Source organism: Cyclopterus lumpus, chromosome 4 (genome assembly GCF_009769545.1).
Source record: "Cyclopterus lumpus isolate fCycLum1 chromosome 4, fCycLum1.pri, whole genome shotgun sequence".
Lineage (NCBI taxonomy): Eukaryota > Metazoa > Chordata > Actinopteri > Perciformes > Cyclopteridae > Cyclopterus > Cyclopterus lumpus.
In genome coordinates this window covers 18,356,449-18,377,565 of record NC_046969.1, presented here as the reverse complement: position 1 = coordinate 18,377,565, position 21,117 = coordinate 18,356,449, and the positions used below count along the sequence as shown (strand labels likewise).

The window sequence follows — 21,117 nt, the reverse complement described above, 5'->3', positions numbered from 1 at the left end:
TTGAAAACAGGTGTCTTATTGCCTTATCATTTTTCATTAACCTAAACTGATTATAATGCTGACTCAATCAAAATCTAATGGATATGTGCTATAATCTAACTTTTTTTCTTTTTTAGCATAATGTGTGTTTAAGAGGAAACTTTAATGCCCTGTAAAGTATAAATATACTGTGACATTTCCATTCTGAAAAATACATATTTTTTAATTTATAAAACATTGTAGTTATCGGATATCCACCAAAATATGATTATTTTAAATCCCTCTTGGAAAATATGGATATTACTCTTACATTTAAAAAACAAACAAAAAAAACATGTGTTTGTGTCAGTATTTCAGTATTTTTCATGCTGGTATAAAATAGTATGTTATAATATTGAAAATAAATACTGTAGGGTATTTAACTCTAGGGTAGCCTACATGTACTGCTCTTTTTCCTCTGAGACACATATTTTAGTGTAAAATCCATAGCTCACGCACTGAATCGGTGTATCCGTACTAAGTACATTTTGACTAAAAGGGGCTTTAACCAAGACAATGTCAAACCAATAATTCCTTTTAATTAGTTTTAACTTGAATCACAGTTTGAACTAGCTACTCTTATCTGAGTGGACTCCTGTTTTTACTCTGGGTGGGCTGGTCCAGGGTCCTGCAGACTGGAGAGGGTCCAGTCTCATTAGCAGTGGCTGACCTGATCAGTCAAGTAGAGGAGATTGAACTGTGAGCGGCTCCTGTGTGACCCCGCTGAGCGAGAACACAGGAGAGAAGATCTATACCCGCTGGCGCTGCCACAGGCCTCTTTGTTCTCCTGTGTTTGCTGACAGGGGAGATCGGATGGGCGTATCGACGGGGGCTCACACTGCGCTGCGCTCACCGGGGCTGCACAGTCCAACTGTGCAAATGATACAAACACGAGCACATACACACATTTCCCTCTCACACACAAACCAATACAAAGTGTGCGTGTTCACACTTTTAGTTTCACTTCACACTTGCTCTTTGACTAATCCATCTACACACACACACACACACACACACACACACACACACACACGCACACAATAAAACTCTCACAACAGTGATTTCAAGTCTGATGTGGAGGGTCGTCCCTCCACTTGAGAGTTTTGTATTAAAGCTCAATATATCTTTCTCTCAACAAGCTTTCAGGGTCGAGTGGAGTCAGTCTGGTGCTGGGATACCACACACAACATGCAAGGATGCCCTTTATACTCAAAAGAAAACAACCATAAAAGCATTATTTACTGCCCACCTTTGTTTGCGGTGTAAAGCTTAAACCGCACAATATATTTCAACATTTAGGCAATTTACTTGAAACATTTTTAATGTTGAATTAAAAGTATGTCATCACATAGATGGGGGCACAATAACTTAAACGTCTTTACAATATTATTTAATTCAACACAACAGACCTGCAAAAAAAATATTTCTACATTATATTATTACATTTTTGTTGATGGCATTAGTTAGATTTGATGTCTTTCGGGGCCGTCACACTCTGATTCACATGAAAAAGAGATTAAAAATGAGTTATTGCAGTTATTTTAATAGAACATCCTTCAAATTTACAGAAAATGTAGGCAGCTACAAGAAAGTTTCATGAAATGCATATTTTTATGTGAATCATATAAAGTGTATGTATATCTGTCTGTATAATGTAAATCTGAGACTTTCCTAAAATAATAATTCACATTTACACAAGAGCTTTCTTAGATATTTGAAAATATATATTTTTCCTCCAAGATTTCTTCACCTTTTAATATGAAGTAATCTTCAAAGCTAAGGCCTTTAAATGCCCCGATTACTCTTTCCTTTGTGTGTGGGTTACTGAAGATAAGCTGCTCAATCATCTGTATCTTTCCACTATTTGAAGATTGAACCATCGTCATCTGCCGTAATTGTTTGCTCATCCAGGCAGACGCAATAACATCATTTAGGAAGTGTGACTAACCCAAATACAGATGTATCACAGAGCGCCAGGTGCTTGTGGTCCCCTCGTACCAGCAGCAGTCAACACAGTTTCTGACAGTATCAGATGTTATCTGGAGGAGAGGGGGAGGCAGATGGGTTATCTGTGATCCCTGCTCAGTGTCTGAAGGGAGATGGTGTCCGAAAGGTTCTGACTAGAGGCCTGCTAGCACTGTGATTAAGGCCTAATGCGGGGCTTTAAACCCGGCATGTTTCCTGCAGGTGGAACACAACAATTTAGATTTTGTTTGAAGTGTGTTAGTGTGTCTCTAATGGTGAAGACTTCCACGCTCACCTGCACTGCACACAACGTATGTGGGACAGGTGTGCGAGGGGAAGCAGGTGGGTGTGTTTTCTTTGCTAGAGCAGGACAGTGTGTGTCAAGTTATCAGCTGAAAATGAAAATGTAGTTAAACACATGTTAATAACTACACAAAAACAGAAAATGATCTCTTTTTCTGGGATTTTTGGTGTGTCAGTTTTTTAAATGTATTATTCTTATGGATTTCTGGCAAAACACAGAGAATTATGCAATACAACTTTTAAGTAAGGAGTAGTAAGGCTCTCACTTTGTTGCTTGCTCTTCTTTTGGGTGTTACTCTTTTCTGCTCTTTGTATTGTACTTCTCTCTCCTTCCTTTCTTTTATTTGTCATATGTATTTTTATTGTAACTGTGTTCGTGTTCACGCAGTTGGTGCCGTTTTCCATGAAATGAAGCCAGTTCAACATAGTTAACATAGTGATGTATGTACAAGCTAACAAATCACAAGAAAAGTACATCAATTAAATGACTTTGGAGAAGAGAAAAAAAAAGGAGGGGGCAGGAGCAAATTGTCCAAAAATCCTAATTTTCCTATAGAGCAAACCTAATGTAATGCTTTACTCAAGGTGGTTCTGGTGTTGTAATACAATGCGTCATTCCTCTCTTTTCCTCTCTTTTTAAGTCTTTCCTTCTTTCTACCCCTTTTTATTTTTCACAGCAAACTCATTTGGAGTCATAATAATACGTCTTATGTTGAGATTGTTTTTGTTAAATGTATGCAAATAACTTTACTTTAAACCTCTCACCACCATCTGGAAAACTCATCGACATTTTCAGAATCTGACGGCAACAGTAAGAACGCAGTAAATCCACCGTTTTCCCTTTCTAAAAAACATGTTATTGGAGGTGTTCAAAGAGTTCACTTTTCTTTTATTAAATCTTGTTGTTTTAAATTTGCCAACATGACGCTGTGATGTTTGTTTAGGGAGTTGAAGAGCGTGTGACAGAGAACCCGGTATGTGTGCCTACAACGCTGAATGCGTCAGAGTTGGCACCACAGTCGCCTACTTGATACAAAAAGCTCAGGCGTGATCTCTGGGGAGTTTATTTTTTAAGGCATTTTGGGAAATATAGAAAATCCCTCACCTCAGGAGAAGCAGACAAAAACTGAAGCATTGTAAGAGCTCTCTGTTTTGGACACTGCTGTAAGATAATGGTCCCAACTGAACAATTATATGGATTAATTGTTATAGTCTGTACAGTTGTTGTACCACTGATGAGTCCTGCTACAATTAAACTCTTCAGTGAGTTCAACACATAGTGACACACTGTTTGTCCAAAAGTTGAGTAGTTGATGTAAGCAACAGAGCGATCCGCTCATTTTCTCCTTATTAACCACTAATTGGGAGAAGGAGCGAGAGGGGAAAAGAAAATGAGAGAGAAGTGATGAGGAGACGATCAAATAATAAGGGAGAGAGAGTGGGAGAGGAAGAGAGACAAAGAGAGAGTATTAATGTGTATTAATCAGTGATCCAGCTAATGGTGATCTTTATTTTTTGAGCCAATCTAATGAGCCTCTAATGAGGGATTGTGATCTGTTTATTAGCTTCTTGATCTCTCTCTCTCTCTTTCTCTCTCTCTCCCTCTGGTGGTTGAGACGATCGTGACCAGAGTAATGTATAGTTTTGAATCAACATGTTTGCTTCAACCCACGTGGCCATACAAAAAAAGAAAAGAACATGTATACTATCAATCAAGCCGGTACATGGAATATAAATACCTCACAGCAGGCTAACGCATGACTTCATGAGTTACTTACTTCCAGAGGAAGGCACTCATTGAAACCCTACAAACTTTGGCCGGGGTTTCATTGCAGCTCAAATTGTTAACAAGTGGGGCGTGGATGTTGCCGTTTTCTGCAAAATGTCAACTTTTCAGGAGCTAATAGAAGCACCATTATGTTTTCCACTACTGTTTGGTTTAAAAGTGTTTCCCAAATCCAATTGTGGTAGATTTTAAAACCCATACAAGACTGTAAAATCATTAAAATGGGATTTTAAATGTAGCTGATGGAAAAAACCTTTCCCTCCTGGCAAAAATGAACTCCGGTTAAACCTAAACCGATTATGGCAATTGATTGCCTGAAGTGTGTTGAGAGAGGTTCAGGTCATGGCAGTGCGATATAGTATGACAGTATATTCCAGTCTGCCTAGCGAGTGCAGGTTGATAGCATCAGCCTGAGTGACAGGCCACCGGTGAACATCTCCTTCACTGTCCACTGTCAGTGGCTTCTTGATCCAACGCGACAGCACTGACTTTGACAGACAACAGTCAGAGAATGGATGTCAAAGTCTGGATTTGGCATTTGCTGCCCAGAGTATGAGTTTGATCACATCTCAGCTTTTGGAGGATCATAACTGCTGACGGTAGATAGATGAGAGTATGAATAAGGAGAGACAGAGAGAAGACATACAACAAAGGCTCCAGGTGGGACCCGAACTAGGTAGGTTGACTTCCTCATGAAAACATAATTTTGGACCTGATTCAAAACAAACCTGTGAAAACTTACCCCAAACCATAAAAAAGAGACTGGATCTCAAAGAAAGCAGAGGGCCTGAGAATAATTTGGCCTGATCCATAATGCCCAAACCAGACCTGAACAGACCCAAGTAGAGACAGAACAACACCTTGTTTGTCACCGTTGTCAATTATTTGCAAAAAATATGTTAACCTCCTTATCCCAGTACTTCTTCTCTTCCACTCTCTTCTCAGGTAGAAACACAGACCCCAAACTCGCAACAATAAAGTGGGACCTTACCTGATCTAGTCAGGCTGATCATAATGACTTATTTGGCTATCAATCAATTACAGAACCAAGCGGACCTCTTGACTTCATTATTGAAAAAACAACAACATTAAATTGGCATTTACAAGCTCTGCACCCACCATGAATCAGCAGACTTGATGTTTTTTCAGATATTTCAGTCTTCAAATGAACCTGCAGACATTCCCCCATGATGTGGCTTGTAAGTAGCCTCATATTACCACAAATACCCAAGGACAGTCCTAACTTTGCCTTCTGACTTCCACTCCCTCTCTCCAATCTGTAAGTCACTATCAAAGATCATTGAGCCATGCATCTCAATGAGGGCCGGATTGATTGGTTGGAGCGAAGCGGAGGCAGGGTTCGATCTTTGCCCTAAGGTCCTGAGAAGGGAAATATGGTCACAGGGAGACAGTCGCACAGCTAGCCAGTCCACTCACCATCAGTGAGATGATTGGACACATACATGCTGTGCCGCGCCCGCACCTGATGGAACAATTGTGATGACTAATGGAGAAGATGAGAGAGAGAAAGAACGAGAGAAATTGGGGGTTTGTGCGCTGATTGACTTGTGGTCAGAGAGGTTATGTCCATTGATCTGTAGGGCAGAAGAAAAGGGATTTGGCCTGAGGTGCTTCAGAATGAGTCTATTTGGGGTTTAGGATTTCTGTCCATTCCCACCAGGAGCATTTTCATCATCTGACTCCCCAGGAGTTACGACTGCCGTCTCCCGTTGTCCACATAATGCACAGACCCACTACAGAGGCCAAAGGCCAATCAATGTTCTACAAGAGGTTGATACAGATCTTATTAGTCAATGAATGATCATTAGTGGTCTAACGAGGCATTGATTTGTGGAAGGGCCAAAGGTTGCGGTGGTTGTGGTGAGTGTCTTTAATACATTAAACACAATTGATTGCAGAGTAGGAGGGATATTTTTGAAGGATGCTGGAATTAGATTGGACAGTGAGAAATTTGAGGTCAAGCCAGGAGAGGGAGTTTGTCTTCATCGGGTGTTGAATGTGGTTAGGAATGAACATGGATCCAAGCAGCACATTTGTATTTTATGTTTTACCGGTGTAGCAATTCTGCAATTAATAAAAAGCAGATATCTAGAAGTACTAAGTCAAAGGCAACTAAGCAGCTTTCAAAGGCTGGAGCAGCAGCCTTTGAAAGCTGAGGAAATGACTCTGCTCATAGCAGATGTGTTACTACAGGGCCTATTATGTTGCTCATTAAATACCCAACCTCTCAATAGGCCATTATTTCCCCAATAAAATACAAACGGCGGCCTGCATACTTTCCCCTCTCCCCCCTCCGCTTCAGAGGTTAGTTCTACCTCACAGACGGCAAAAAACCCTGACTAATATCCTGCATGTGATGCTTTTAATAAGGAAGCAGGCCGCGGGATAGGGTGGGGTACAGGTGTGGCAGGAGCCAATGGCTTTTATAGCCCTCAATCTCCTCTGAAAGTGTGCCAAGGACCTGCCTACACAACCCACCACTGCAGTGTTAGCCGCCAAGCGTTAACTTTACTCCCCCCGCCAATCTCTACATGCCTACTGGTTATATAGAGTCTGTGCTTGTTATGACTTTATAGAGGGATTTCTGATGTGCTTAGAGAATTGTTTGATGATTGGGATAATGATGCCAGTTGGAGTGAGTTGTCTCAGCACTTTATTGCCAGCGAACATAGAGAAAAACAGACCCAGCCAACGCAAAACAAGCGGCACATCCTCCACAAGCTCCTCTGGATGCTTGCTTGAACGTCCCCTGCCATTCAAAGCCGTCCAATCCTCCTCACGTCAATCAGAATTATGCCACGTCCACAGGTTTGTCACCGGGGGGACGTTCGTCACCATGTCTCTCCTGCAGAACAGCCTTTTCATGCCCCAGCATAATGTCAGCCAGTGACATCCAGGCCTGATGTGATGTGGCATTCACTAAAGGTCACGTTAGGCATCTCCGCTCTGTCTGCATCAGCAGAACTGGCAGCCGTCATATGGGCGCTGCAATCGGCCATTACCCAGGCCCTCGGGGGACTCGAAGCTTTCAGGATTTGTCAGCGGGATTCTGATCTCTCTGTTGCAGTGGCGAGCACTGAACGCAGGACAGTCACAGTCCACGTCTTGATGCAGAACAACAGAAACTGGATTTGACCATCAATCATACAACGGGGGACAAGGACGAGTGCTCGTTTATTTACAAAAAACATGAACTTTACTATCTTGTGATGTTCTTGATAGTGGAGACACGGCACAGACATATCGCAGCGCTCTGATGGTTAATTCTCCCCAAGGGTGTGTTCTCTTCAAATCCATTGGGGAGATAAGAGATCGTATAAAGGTATGTTTGTGTATGCTCATCTGTGTGATTCCTTCTAGAAAGGTGTTCCACTTGTACATATAGCACCGTTGTAGTCCACAGTGGGACTTTTATTTTATTGTGAAAATAGTGTAGTCAATTTTGAAGTGACCACAACATAGGGATAGAAAAAAGCCTTGAATTTAGCCAAAGAAGCCTCCTCCCAAGTGGGAACAGTAATTGAAGCGAAGAGAGCAAATGACAGCTGGACAAAGGCAAGACATCCAGGAAAATAAAGTCCTGAACTGGCGAGACAGAAAGACAGAAAAAGGAAACAATCAGAGACACAGGGAATCCATTTGGAGATGAGCCAGTCAAACTCAGCACAGCTCGGCCAGAGAGGGCCAATCCATCCGAGCCAGTTGCCTTAGTGAGGGAACAGTTAACAAGCCCCACAGGCAGGTTTTACAGCCCCCTGTTATGTGTCTGAGACCCCCCAGGCTGAAGAGGGGCTGAGGCTGACTGATACTGACAGGGTTTATGTGGGCGGGGGTGGGGGGATGGAGACGTGTAAAAAGGTGGTCATGAACCAACAACTGTCACTTATGAGAGCGCAGCACAAGCCCAGAGTCAGGTTGTAGCAAAAGCATGTACACACAGACACACACACACGCACACACTCATCCATACATCCAAACATGCCCGCTCATAATTAAATCTGATGTTTGTGTGGGACAGAGGTGAAGGGTGGGGGAGAGGCTGTAGCCGGAGGAGGGGGGCTTATCCAAAAAGTGGACCAATAAAACACCTGAAAATCAAATCCCATTGCTCTTATCGCGGCGCCATTCAGAGACGTTATCTGTCCAGGTAATGTGGTTATAAATTCAATTTCAGCCCAGAGATTTCATTGTTTACTGATGCCTGCATGTTCCGGGCGGCAGAGCGCAGAAAGCCCGGGAACGTTCGATGCGTGTCGGGAAAAGTCATTTAGACTTCCGCGAGGGGATGCAAAAAAGGCGAGAGAGAGAGAGAGAGAAAGAGAGAGAGAGAGAGAGAAAGAGAGAGAGAGAGGGAGAGAGAGATAGATAGAGAGAGAGAGGTGAAACCAGGAGAGCTGTCACTCTTCCAAGGACACCTGACTCCACTTTCTATTTTCCATCCCATGTTTTATTTAGAGGCCATTTTGTCCTATTTGGTTCCTCATTGTGAGAGCTCATAGCTCAACTGATGTCAGGGGACGGCACTTGCCGACAGACATCTGAGCTTGTCATGTCGCTGGTCATTTGGAGTGGAGCTGGGGGGAAAGTTTTCGTCCGGTGTTCGGATAATAAGGTCCTCAAGGTAGTTCAGTCAGTCACATTGAGGGGGAAACTGAGAAACTGTAAAAAAAAGACTAATCTGTTTGTAATGTTCTGTATTAAAACATGTTAAATTGTGATTGCCAGCTCTGTCATTTGTTTTGCATTGACTGTGCAGTGATGGAAATTAGGTGCATCTTGCCTACTAGCTCTCTACATGTGATTGATGTCTTTCAGGAGTAAATCACCTCATCTACTAGGTAAAATCTTGATATAGTAGAGCTCCTCAGGTTCCCAGCTGGCTGCTTATAGCAGTAATCCATCAGTGGGGCCCAATGGGCCGAGTGGCCCTCCTGGGTAATGTTCCTATTGACAGCCTATGATGTCAACACACTGACAGCAGGGGGCCATAGCAGTCGTCTATGTGTTTATATGTGTGTGTAACCTTATTTTACTCTCACTGCCACTGTAAGTCAATAGTACAGATAGTTGCCTGAACACACACACACACAGTGAAGAATGTTATCAACTGCAGGAATATTACACTAGGTGTCATGGCGGCCTAGAGAGTAAGATCACCGGTTCAAGTCCAGCTTGAGGCCTTTGTTGAAAATTATCAAATGAGGGCAAAATGCTCTAGAATTAAATTAAAAAGAAAAGATAGGATCCCTGTCCAGACAGATTCCCACCTCCTTAAGAAGGAGGTTTTCCATTTATCATAGCGCACAATTACACAGCGACGGCGTATGTTATTGACTGCAGAATGGTGTGCCGCTTTAAATGCGGCTGCCGCAAGGAATTGTGGGACAGCATTATTTCCTTCTCTTTTGTAAAGGACGATCTGGTGTATCCTATGCTAAAGTGATAAGAAAGGAAGCATTAACGCACCTTTCCTTAGCATTTAGAGAATTCAAACAGCTCTGAGCATGTTTGCCACTTTGATCATCTCAGTTCACGACTATTCAACCGCCATCATGGGAGAATCCTGAAACACTTGTTCTTGTAACGTCTCTTTTAACGCTTTCCCTCTCCTTATTATGCAGGCAAAGTGAAGGGACTCTATGATGCTCAGGCCCCAGTTTGTCCAGTCTGCCAAGCGACTCTGCGACCAGGAGAGCTGCAGGATCACATGGAGCAGGAGTTGACCGAACTGGCCCAGATACATATCAGGTATCATGTTCAAATTATAATTCATTATAATTCTTCCCCTGTTTTTAATTCAACATTACGTGGTTTTATTCAGAAAGCTCTTCACGGCACCTTTTGAGAATCACATCTTCACATGCTACCTCAAACCATTTTCTTCTCACTTCCTTCAGTTATCCATTTGTCACTTTCTTACTGTTTTGCATCCCAGACTTTCTATTTCTGTTCAGCTTTCAGGGGATAATAAACGTTGACAGATTTTGTAGCCAAAAGGATCCCCCCCTTCTCCACACACACACACACCACCATTCCCTTTAGTTTCCCCAGGTGGTATCTCCTGTCTCCTCTGTCACCTGCGTGCAGTGTTTACAAGCTGCTTCATTGTTCCCTACATATTTCATATTACAGCCTCCGGCCTTGAGGTGACCAATCAAACAGCGTGTGGATAATGTCCTTCTAATGGCTGCTTTGAGCCCTAAGCACACGCACACTCACAGTCTAAAACATATACACAAGGACCAGGAGTACACACACACACACACACACATAGACACACAGACACACAGACACACAGACACATTACCTGCTGCTTAGACCAGAAGAATGATTCCTCCAATAAAGACATTACACTCCAAATCTGCTTAACGACCGCTCCGTGGACAGTAATGGTTTCAAATTGAACTTGGCCCACGGGGACACTGTATGTGTGTGTGTGTGTGTGTGTGTGTGTGTGTGTGTGTGTGCGTGTGTGCGTGTGTGCGTGTGTGCGTGTGTACAGTATCTGTGTGATAGACATAAAGTGAGAAAGAGCTAAATGAGGTTAAACACAGATTCAGACACAAATTCAGACAAGATGAAAGCAGTGGGTATTCACAAGATGACATTTAAAAGACAATATTGTGTTTGTAAATTTAATGGGAACATTGTGTCGTTGACTTGTGTGTGTCTCGTGGGCTTTTGTATGATTTTCCTCTTTTCTCTGCAGTGCCACTCCGGTGCAGCACAACCACCTCATAAGGGCGCCGAAGGTAAACAGTTGCTACCCTCGTGAGTTTAAAGAGAACACAGAAGCTGTGATAGGTTCTCTGACTTTCTGTTCTTTCTCCTTTTTCTTTCCAGTCTCTGTCACTCTCGCTTCATATCAAGCGTGAAGGAGGTTCTCCCACCTCGCCCCCTCGAACATCTGAGGATGCCCACTCGGACCGATACCAGGTGAGTTAAATGATAACTAATCTAATTTCCAGATGTACAAAACGACATGATTGAACATTTGTGTTACCACTTGTGCTCAGATTCAGAAGTAAAAATGTGTAAATGCATCCTGCTTTTCCTGAAGATGTACAGAAACCTAATGTGCCAGAACAAGAGTTAATATTATGATTATTTAAGTTAATTTATTATTTAATTTACTTGGGATCACTGAGTGAATTTGTGCAATTCTTTTGATTGTTTTTCACAAACTTGTGATCTGATACTTTCGATTCGGCCACCATAAAATCACTAAACACGAGTAGTTAGGAGCATAATAAAAACATTTTATTTTTCTCCTGTTGTGGCACCAGTATTATGGACCGGGGTTGATCAAATGCTGCGTTTACTCTCACACTTATAAATAAAAGGTTCATCAGGAGTCAAGTAAATTGCATTTATATAGCTCGAAAACATAAAGGCTTATGAAATCCTGATAAGGAAGAATTCCACCAAAGAAAAATAATAGACATTATTAAGCAAATGTAGTACAAACATAGAAAATTAAGTAGATATGAAGCATAAAAGATGATGTAGGTGTCGGTTAAGTACTTTCCCTAAAAAATACTTTTTAATGCTGCTCAATTTTCCATCCTAATAAAGGTGACTATCGTAAGAAATACCGATATCCAGTGTGTTAATACCGTACCACGATCTACTGGGCCGCTGTTCATTTATTCCAATAGAAATGTGAATAAAAGATATTGTTTAAGTCCTACTTGAGAAAGAAATGAATTCTGATGTTGTCCTTTCTGACTGTTGCAGACGTTTCTCCGTGTCCGAGCCAACAGACACACACGACTAAATGGTATGTCGATGCATGAAGAGTGGCCCAAATGTTGTGTCTTCTGTTTTAATAGGCTTTGAATAAAGAAAAGAAAAAGGACTCAGAGTCTTTAAAAAACATTGTAGTTTCTTTTGTTCACACTGATGCGACTAGTTATGTGTTTCGTCCAACCCCCCCTCCCCCCGCCCCGTCACCCCTCACCAGTGGTTTAGATATCACACTTTTTCCCACACCATCTCACACCGGCCTAGCGCCCACACGAGCAGAGGAGCTATTAACCTTTCAACTTTGACCTCTTGATATGTTAACAGTCGATGACCTCTGCTGGTGCAGGTGCTACGTCAAATCTGCCCCATTACGCCCCCACAGCGCAGGAGCCCACCTAGACTGCACACAAGCTGGTAAGACACACCGAGAAGCACTTCCTTCATCATCACGTTTCACTAGGACGAGCAGCTGTTGAGTTTGGCTTTCAGTCCCTAAATTTAAAGAAAGAATATGACTTTCTACTGAAGGGCTTATAAGATATGACTAATGGTTTTATCAATGGTTGATAAATGTTTTACTAATTGCCACAGTCGAATGAAGTTATTATGTAATTAATGAAGACATTTTACCATAATCTATCTAGTGATGATGAACACGTTATAGTGGAATAAACACCCTGTGGTTCTGATTAATGACTTCAAACTCTTCTATGAAGCAAATGATTAGTGAATGATTAATTAAGAAAGCCATTACTTACAACTTATAAACTATTCATAATAACATACTCCAAGTGGTAGCAAAAAAGATTACTTAAACAACACATTAATAGATAAACAATAGTAACTATTTTAAATTTAAATTTGGATATAATAGAGTCTCTGCACTGATACAGACACGTAGACTCGCTGAGCGTCCTTAAAGCTGCGGCTGACACTGCAGACATCTTACTGCAGTTATTATTAACACTGAGATTCTCCAGCTCTTAGCTGACTCTTCAAACTGCCAGTGCTGTCGAGGTCTGTTAGCCTTTATTGGGCTTTATAACAGGACAGCATAATGAGCTTCTAAATACATGTCAGGAGGAGGAGGGGGGGCTCCTCTGTTGATTAATCAACCTCTCTCTCTCTCTCTCTCTCTCTCTCTCTCTCTCTCTTCTCTCTGTTTGATGAGCTCTTCCTCATCTATGACCATCTCTTTAACCCTCATTATATTTGCCGGGATGGCGGCACTCGGGTCACGGCCACCAGCTCTCTGCGTGTCCCTCCTCCAGGGGTTCACTGTCATCCAGCGGGAATTAGAGGGCCCTAAAACTTAATGTCCTCTTCTGCAATCTGCAGTCAGTCAGGTCACAGAGGGAAAGAGGAGGTGCAGTTGGTGTTCTGCCATGTTAACTTTTATATCAGAGAGGGGGGTTTGGGAGAGGAGGGCCGGGGTACACAATGGGGACGAGAGGAACGTTTTGCATCCATTGCTGAAAAATCCTGCAGTTGTTGTATATGTAAAACCTGCATCTGTGCTTTCTGGCTCTTTCAGGGTTTGTGTGTGAATGTGGTCAACTTCTTCTGTTACAGGGTCATTCACATATAAACTGTACTTAAAATAGATCTCAACATTTTAATTTAAATGTGATGCTATTTAACACTACACATTAAAAAAAATGGATAATGTAGCAATAATTGTTGCATCCATGCACATAATAACAACTCTGAGTTTGGGCTTGGTCTCCTATTTTCAATTTGTTATCAGTCACCACAATTTATCCATCCCTTAACTAAACTACAATATATATTGTTTTTTAACAAATTATAGTGTTTCAAGGCCCTTCCCAGATGTATTATTGTTTTCTTTGAATCCTCCTCTTCCCTAAAATAAAACTGCAACACCATTCCCTCGACATGTCAAAATAATATAACAGTGTTGCAAATTGCTGCAACTGTTATGCTCCATAAACCTTCTTGGACCCAAAAGCAGAACTCTGGTAACTGTTCACAGGGAATGTATTCCGGTGGTTAGAGAGATGGGGTTCGTTAGGTTTGGACGGAGCCTCATGGTGGAGCAGGCAGGCAGAGAGAGCTGGGAAATAGACTGAGTAAGCAGTAAGGCAGAGATCCCAGGCAGACAGAGGACTTTGTTAAAACCGAACGATGTAGGAGCTTGATGAAGGAATGAAGGAAGTGGAACTGAAAAAATATATAAACACATTTACTATGAGGAACAATGAGCATCCCCTCAAAGAATGTCAGACAACCTTCAGCCAAAAGGAAAACGTCCCTCCCCTCTATACAGTCCCTGACTTCCATCACAAACTCCTGCCTGTTTCTAACCTGCCTATGTTTTTCTTCTCTGGGAGGAGTTCACATGTCTATCAAATGGAAAACATTTGTATTTTGAGACTACTCAAAATGTCATGGGATCAGGCACCTTATTCATGCAGTCAGGAATTAAAGGATAAGTTAAAAATCATAAAAGGTCCAGCTGAAGTCACTGTGGCCTGGTTTCAAAGTATCTTAATCACCATCTCAACCTTTTCTTTTCTATTCTCTGTCCCCAGCCAGGATCGGAAAGCTGAAGAGGAGGAAACAAGAAGGTGGACAGGTGTGTACTTAATTGTTTTTCTCCCAAGAAGACAGATGAAAATCCTTGTTCTATCTTTCTTGCAATCGACCACCACTGTTGACTGCTATTGTTCACGTAGCATCAGTGTCACTGTCAGCTCACTGTGTATCCATGTGAAAACACTGCCGGCAAAGGTTCACAGCTATGAAAACACAGAAGCAGATACATAGCTCCAGGCTACAGGAGGCATATGGACATGTTCACCAAGACAGTGATATTGTGTACTTTATGTTTTATGTGTGTGCGTGTGTGTGTGTGTGTGTATGTGCGCGTTTCAGGAGGGTTCAACAGAAATGGTGCCATTGCAGGACGAGTGGAATGAGAGGAGAAGGATGCAGATGTCGTCTATAGTGGGGGGGTTTAAAGGTAAGCACACATCTGTGTGTGTCATAAGAGTGTGTGTGTGTGTGCGTGCCATCTAGGTACCCGTGTGTGTGACCCTTGTTCAGTGCAGGGTGAATAATGTGACTGAGTGACAGTTGAAAAACCACTGAACTTTTCAGTCCAGATTACAGCGGAGCAGGAAGCCTTGAAGGTTAGATTGAAAGTAACGGTTTCCTTTACATGAGATTCTCTGACCTGCAAACTTGTTACACACTGACTGACAGAAACGAGCAGGCGGGGAACGTAACATAACATTTGTGATTCGGAAATTCTCCCCGACCTTAGAAATCCCCCCCGCCCATGCCTTTACGATATCCTTTCACAAGCGGCTTCTTACCACCGTTGTTAAAACCTTTGTCTGGTTGTGAAAACGTGTCCTCAGGTGCAGCGCTGGTGAGCACGACGTCTAGAGAATGCAGAGACAGCGACGCAGACCTGGACGTGGATGGAGATGATACTCTGGAGTACGGCAGAGCGCAGTATCCTTGAACTCATCAGCAACACTGCATATTTGAGTTTACCTTTCTACTTATTCACATTTTGGTGTGAAGAGCAATGCTGGCTGTCTTGAAAACAGAAGATCTTCACTTCATTGACTCATTCATGGATTGTGGTTTTCTTACAAACTCCTTTACACACTTAGCTTTAGTCAAACTATTACCATGTTTCAGCATTTGTAAAATGTGTCTCACCTTTTGCTATTCTTGTGTTGTTCTATGTTTCCTGACCTTTGATCTCAGATACACAGAGACAGATGTAATCCTGTGCTCAGGAGAAGGCTCCAAGGAGACAACAGTAAAGTATGTATCTGTCCTGGTCTCATTCACAGTGGATGTTCAAATTAGAACATCTATTCTTTACTATTTATCACAGCTCATTAAGACATTTTTTTTTATTTCAAATGTTGCTTTTGTTGTGTTTTTCCAGCAGCAGCAGTGACTCCAGAGTAAATCTAGAATTTTCCAAATGGTCAAATGATGGTGAGTTAAGAAAAACTTTAATTGAATGAATCAATTGATTTAAATGAGGAAAAAAAATGAATTGTATAAGAGCAAGATGTGAGTTAGATGCCTGTCTGTTATTTATCCATGTTATTTGTTTGTTCTCTCAGGGAGTCCCTCTACCAGCAGTGGAGAGAAAGTGGACGGCAGCGTAGCTGGTCTACCCAAAACCTGCAAAAACTCTGTGATAGAAACGTAAGTTTGTCACTTGGAGCTTACAATACGCAGCGAACACATTTGTGTCACATCTCTCAGCGTCAGAGATGGCATCACTGCTAATAATCCCAATTTTATTTTTATTCAACCTTAATTAACCAGACAAGTCATCAAGAACAAATTCTTATTCACAATGGCGATCTGGAAAAAGCCAAAGCCTCTTGAAAGGGGTCGGGTCTAAAAGAAATATAAACAATTAAAAGACAGCAACACACATCCAAACATTTCCAACACATAGTTACTGGCATACAATCACAACAGGCATTACAATAAAGACATGCACACTAGCATCGGGCAATAGCACACAACAGCATCGGGGAAAACGACAGCAAGAGACAAACATGCAAAACAAGTGGTCCAAAGGGTTGAGTGATTTTTTGTTTTATGTCAAACAACAGAAGCATTAATCTGTAATATTGTACAAGACAGTAAAGACTGATGTTCTTCTCCCAATGAATAAAGAATAAAGTACCTTCCTTTGTTTGAGTAAAATAGTCCTCTTTGTCATTCAGTCTGGGTGTCTGCTTTACCGTCAGCACATGTTCAAGCTGTTGTCTCTTTGTGTAATACGTTTGATATAGAAGCTTTTATTTGGGTGTGGACTCACACAGTTTAGACTTCAGAACTAAGTCATAAACAAAGTGGGCTGCGTGTAAAATCAGGTGTGAATCAGCCAATCAGAGCTGAGGAAAATATACCATCTCTTTCTTTAAAGTGTATTTTGGGTGCCAGGCTCTCTTTGTGGAATCAGTTCAGATTACCTACCCCTGCTCCCTCGAGCCTGATGCACAAGAATACTATATCAATGTGATGATATCATCAATCAAGGTCATAGCAGGCGTGTACACACATTTCATCACACTTAATGCATCGCAGCCTGTCTGCCTCGCTGTACAGTATGTTTGCACATATTCTATCCTGTAATTGTACGTGTGTCTATGTGTAAGTCTATCTCTGAGGATCCTGACATCACCCCCCCACCCCAACCCTCCCTCACCTCTCTCACACACACACACAGACACCCTCTGCCTATGATAAATGAGACAGCGAATGCAGGCAATGTGATTGCTGCTAAATTTCATGCTCAGTGTCCATGTTGGCCAGCGAATAATTTAATCTGTCTTCGATTTATAAATGACTCTCCAGTGTCTGCCTAACCCACGCACCCTCCCATCTCCCCTCCTGTTACCGTCCATCCGTGTGTGTGTGTGTGTGTGTGTGTGCGCATGCAGACTCTCAGAGGATTCCACGCTGACAACTCTGGATGCACTTAAAGCGCGGATACGGGATTTGGAGAAACAGTTGTCTAAAGGAGACAGATTTAAATGCCTCATCTGCATGGTGAGTACGAAGCCGAATCAAATCAACAGAGCAGACACACAAAATAGAGATCACAGCGCAGTGATGCAGAAACTGCTCATATATTCCTGAAGGGACCTCAGGCAATAAGTCAATACATTCTGTCATACTCTTTAAATGGAATTTATTGTAATTGTGGTGATGATGATATGTTATGATATGTGCTTTTTGCAAATATGGGAACCACTTGAAGTATTTTCTAAGTCTCAATTAAATCAGTTTGAGATATAGTGTATTTTTTAATGGAAATTCTGTATTATGCTGATATGGATTCCACATGTTTACTCAGCCCATTGCTCGGTTTTATATCATCGTTTTGGGCTGTTGACTGAACAAAGAAACTATATAACAATCTGACTGTATGGCTGATCTCTGAGGACTTGTGAAGAATATTATTCACAACTTAATTCACATTTTATAGAGCAAATGGTTTGCGGATTAATAGAAAAAAAGAGGTTTAATCTATAATGAAAACAATCTCATAACAGCCCTCTTATATACAACAAAATATATGTTGTGGTTATTTAAATACAAGCGCACTAACAGGAGTGTGCAGAAGGAGGCAAGTCGGTGCGACTTACCTTTTGATTTTAACTTATGGAGATAGCTACTGAAAAAATCTGTATTTTTACGATGTATCCAAACTGAAACCTTTACTATTGTAAAAAAGGGTTTGAATAGAAAGCTGATTTGAAGCTTCTTTTAAAGCTCTTATTGTATAGTTTCACATGGACATCTAGTGGCAGCTGTATGTACTGCATAAGGAATCATCACCTGTGTTTTCTTTTTACAGGACACATACACAACCCCTCTCACCTCCATCCAGTGCTGGCATGTTCACTGTGAGGAGTGTTGGCTTCGAACGCTGGTATAACATCTGATTTGTGTTGATTCACATACATGAAGTAACATGAAGTAAACAAAATAACAAAGTAGCCTATAACAAAAGTATGTTTGAAAAAAATATTTTTTTTGTCTTACGTTATACTTTAGGGAGCAAAGAAGTTGTGTCCTCAGTGCAACACTATCACCTCACCTGGAGACCTGAGGCGGGTCTACCTGTGACGCAGCCACTCACACAATGAGGAGAGGGGCTTATTCTGTTTTAACCAATCAGGGGTGGATTTGTGGTCAGCTGGCCTGGCACGGACTCCCTCCTTCAACCTCCTCCTCCTCCTCCTCCTCCTCCTCCTCCTCCTCCTCCTCCTCCTCCTGTCACCTTCCTTGTCCTACCTGTCAGTGTACTTCTAACAACCACTAACCCCTGACAATTTGAAGTGTGACCTTTGACCTTCCTTTACAGGCCTGTATAATATCTGTGTTTCTGCTGCAATATCCAACTGAGCAGAAGAAACATCTAAAACCAACTGAGCTCAGGCACTGAAAGACAAATAGAAAAAAAACGACACTTTGGGACAATATTTATCGATTTTGTAACCCTTTTTTCTGTTTTATGAAGAAAAAAAATTGAATCACATGCAAAGCACATGTACATAGTTGTGTGTATGTTTGGATCGATATGTGTGTGTGTATATGATGTTGACTAGCAACTCAACTGTATTTACTGTACAGAGTTTGTCTTTGATTAGATCATTTATTATTTGTTTAGCTCAGTAAGTTGAACACATTCACAGTAATCTTATTACATTCATGCTAATTTTGTCTTTCTCATTGATGTAATTCTTTGTATAGGGTCATTAAATCACATTTTATCAATGTTACTCCAATAAAACGTGTGTCTAAAAAGTTGTTGTTTCACAAGGAATCTTATTTGGGGGTAACATGAATATTCATCTGTTGAGTGTGTGGATTTTAGGCGTGGATGGACAGGAAGCACCTCACGTTGTTTAGGCCATGTCCACAGCCATGTTGTGATGACTCTGTGGGAAAGTCGCCCTTTTAAGAAGTGGGTCGGTGCAGGATTAGTCAGGCAGAGCCCATCACAGCTCACCTGGAGTTGAGGGACACTAAACCCTGCTATTCTGAGCTTTTACTGCGTGAGACAGAAGACTACAAGGTCCAATCACAGAGGAGGAAAACACCACGAAAATCCTGAATTAATTCTAGTTAATAGCAGGATGATGTCATTTAGAGTCCATCAGCAGTCAGCTGTTTTAAAATCCATGGTTTCATATGCTTCTCTCATTCCCACCAGTTAACCACCGACTTGCTCTCGTGGAGCTGCTGAATAGACTGTGGTTGCACTGGGCAGCTTCCAGGTATGAGTATGTAAAACTTTATGAGTGTTAACAGGGCTTTGCTGAACCTATCCTGGATAAATAAAGGTACAAAAAGTATTCTTCTAGACCAATTTTGTGTAGTTTTGTTTGATTTTCAAGTTCATACAAGGAAAGGCCGGAAATAATTAAAGTATATTTACCTCCTTAACTGTAACCTTTCAAACTCTGGTGCTTAAGAAACAAGTCTCTCTCTGGATGGACAACAAAAACACATTCACAAATAAATGTAAACAAAGCTTTTGCTGCAGTGTATGAAATCATTTATTTCCGAAAACCTTCGACCTTGCCCACACGGTTTCGTGACCTGCTCCTGTGCGGATGGTGCGGACAAAAACAAGCCAACATGCTCACGTTTGATTGGTCAATGAGCTGAAGGGAGGTGGTGGTAATTCAGACTGACAGTGAGCTGCTTCAGTGAATCAGAGTAACACACACGCACACACACACACATTGTAGTCCATTAGGAAGCCTGGCTGAAGACTCATCTGCTATTGAACGTTTCTACGACACAGACTGTGAGGAAAGGTAAGGAACTGCATAATAAACACATTCAATTACTAACGTGATTCATCGTGAGTTTGAGTTCAGGTGCAAACCTCAACTAAAGCCAAAGGAAAGTAGCATTATATTTGTATCGCGCTGTACAGCTCAAGTGCAGCCTGTCATACTGCACATTCTGAGGAAATCTTGCATTAAGGGAAACACTTTACTTTACTTTAGGCTAAAATAGATGTTTGGCTCCTTTAGATCTGAAATTAACCTAAAAGTTTAACCCGCTTCAGAAAAAGGGTTTACAAAAGAAATGGTTTGTGATTGTATTGGGAATTATTTGTAGAAACAAGATGTTGAAGGTTTGATGTGTTTTAAATGTTACCGACTTTAATTGTATTATTAAGTAATTGTTTTATGGGGATTCTAAATGAATTGATTCAGCAGTGTCCCTGCAATATCCCCCTCTCGTTAGCACAGCAGGTAAATGGGTCACCTTTTCTGGACCTTTTGTGCTGCCTGGCCTCGATCCAATTAATCCTGCTGGCTGACCTGCCGTGGCTTCATTAACAGGCACTCTTAACATTATAATCAGGGCCTCCGGCTGTCTAACAAGACAGCAATTAGCACATGGACGTGTTGAAATATTTCTGTGATGTTTCTTCCTGACAGTGTAGTGGTTAAGAGCTTGGATCAAAGGATTAACCTTACTTAACCTTTCGTTGACAGGATAGTTGGTGAGCTTAATTACTTATAATAGAAATGGTGTCTCTGTCAAAAATCATTCATTAAATAATGTAATATACTAATATTCAGTAAAAGGCCCTGTATCCTATTCGTGCAGAAATGGTCGGCAAAACCTTTTCCGCTAGATTTACGGCGGCTGAACGTGTTTTTTTTTTTAGCTCTTGGCATAAATCTGAGCCTCCCCTGTCCCTGTCTTTCTCCCACCTGTCCGGCCGTCTCAGGACG

At 41.6% G+C, this 21,117-nt stretch overlaps 1 protein-coding gene across 1 annotated transcript in view; it reads left to right on the top strand.

Annotated features, from left to right (window-relative positions):
* The window catches only part of rnf220b (ring finger protein 220b), a 28,077-nt gene extending 8,980 nt beyond the window's left edge, over positions 1 to 19,097 (top strand). The window contains exons 3-16 of the mRNA XM_034531017.1: positions 9,715 to 9,841; positions 10,803 to 10,845; positions 10,937 to 11,029; positions 11,831 to 11,873; positions 12,164 to 12,253; positions 14,392 to 14,435; positions 14,735 to 14,822; positions 15,223 to 15,319; positions 15,581 to 15,640; positions 15,768 to 15,820; positions 15,952 to 16,036; positions 17,290 to 17,398; positions 18,210 to 18,284; positions 18,410 to 19,097. Coding sequence (XP_034386908.1) covers positions 9,715 to 9,841; positions 10,803 to 10,845; positions 10,937 to 11,029; positions 11,831 to 11,873; positions 12,164 to 12,253; positions 14,392 to 14,435; positions 14,735 to 14,822; positions 15,223 to 15,319; positions 15,581 to 15,640; positions 15,768 to 15,820; positions 15,952 to 16,036; positions 17,290 to 17,398; positions 18,210 to 18,284; positions 18,410 to 18,481 — 1,079 coding nt within the window. The 3' untranslated portion in view covers positions 18,482 to 19,097. The remainder of the gene's footprint in view (positions 1 to 9,714; positions 9,842 to 10,802; positions 10,846 to 10,936; positions 11,030 to 11,830; positions 11,874 to 12,163; positions 12,254 to 14,391; positions 14,436 to 14,734; positions 14,823 to 15,222; positions 15,320 to 15,580; positions 15,641 to 15,767; positions 15,821 to 15,951; positions 16,037 to 17,289; positions 17,399 to 18,209; positions 18,285 to 18,409) is intronic.
* Positions 19,098 to 21,117: the final 2,020 nt, after the last annotated feature.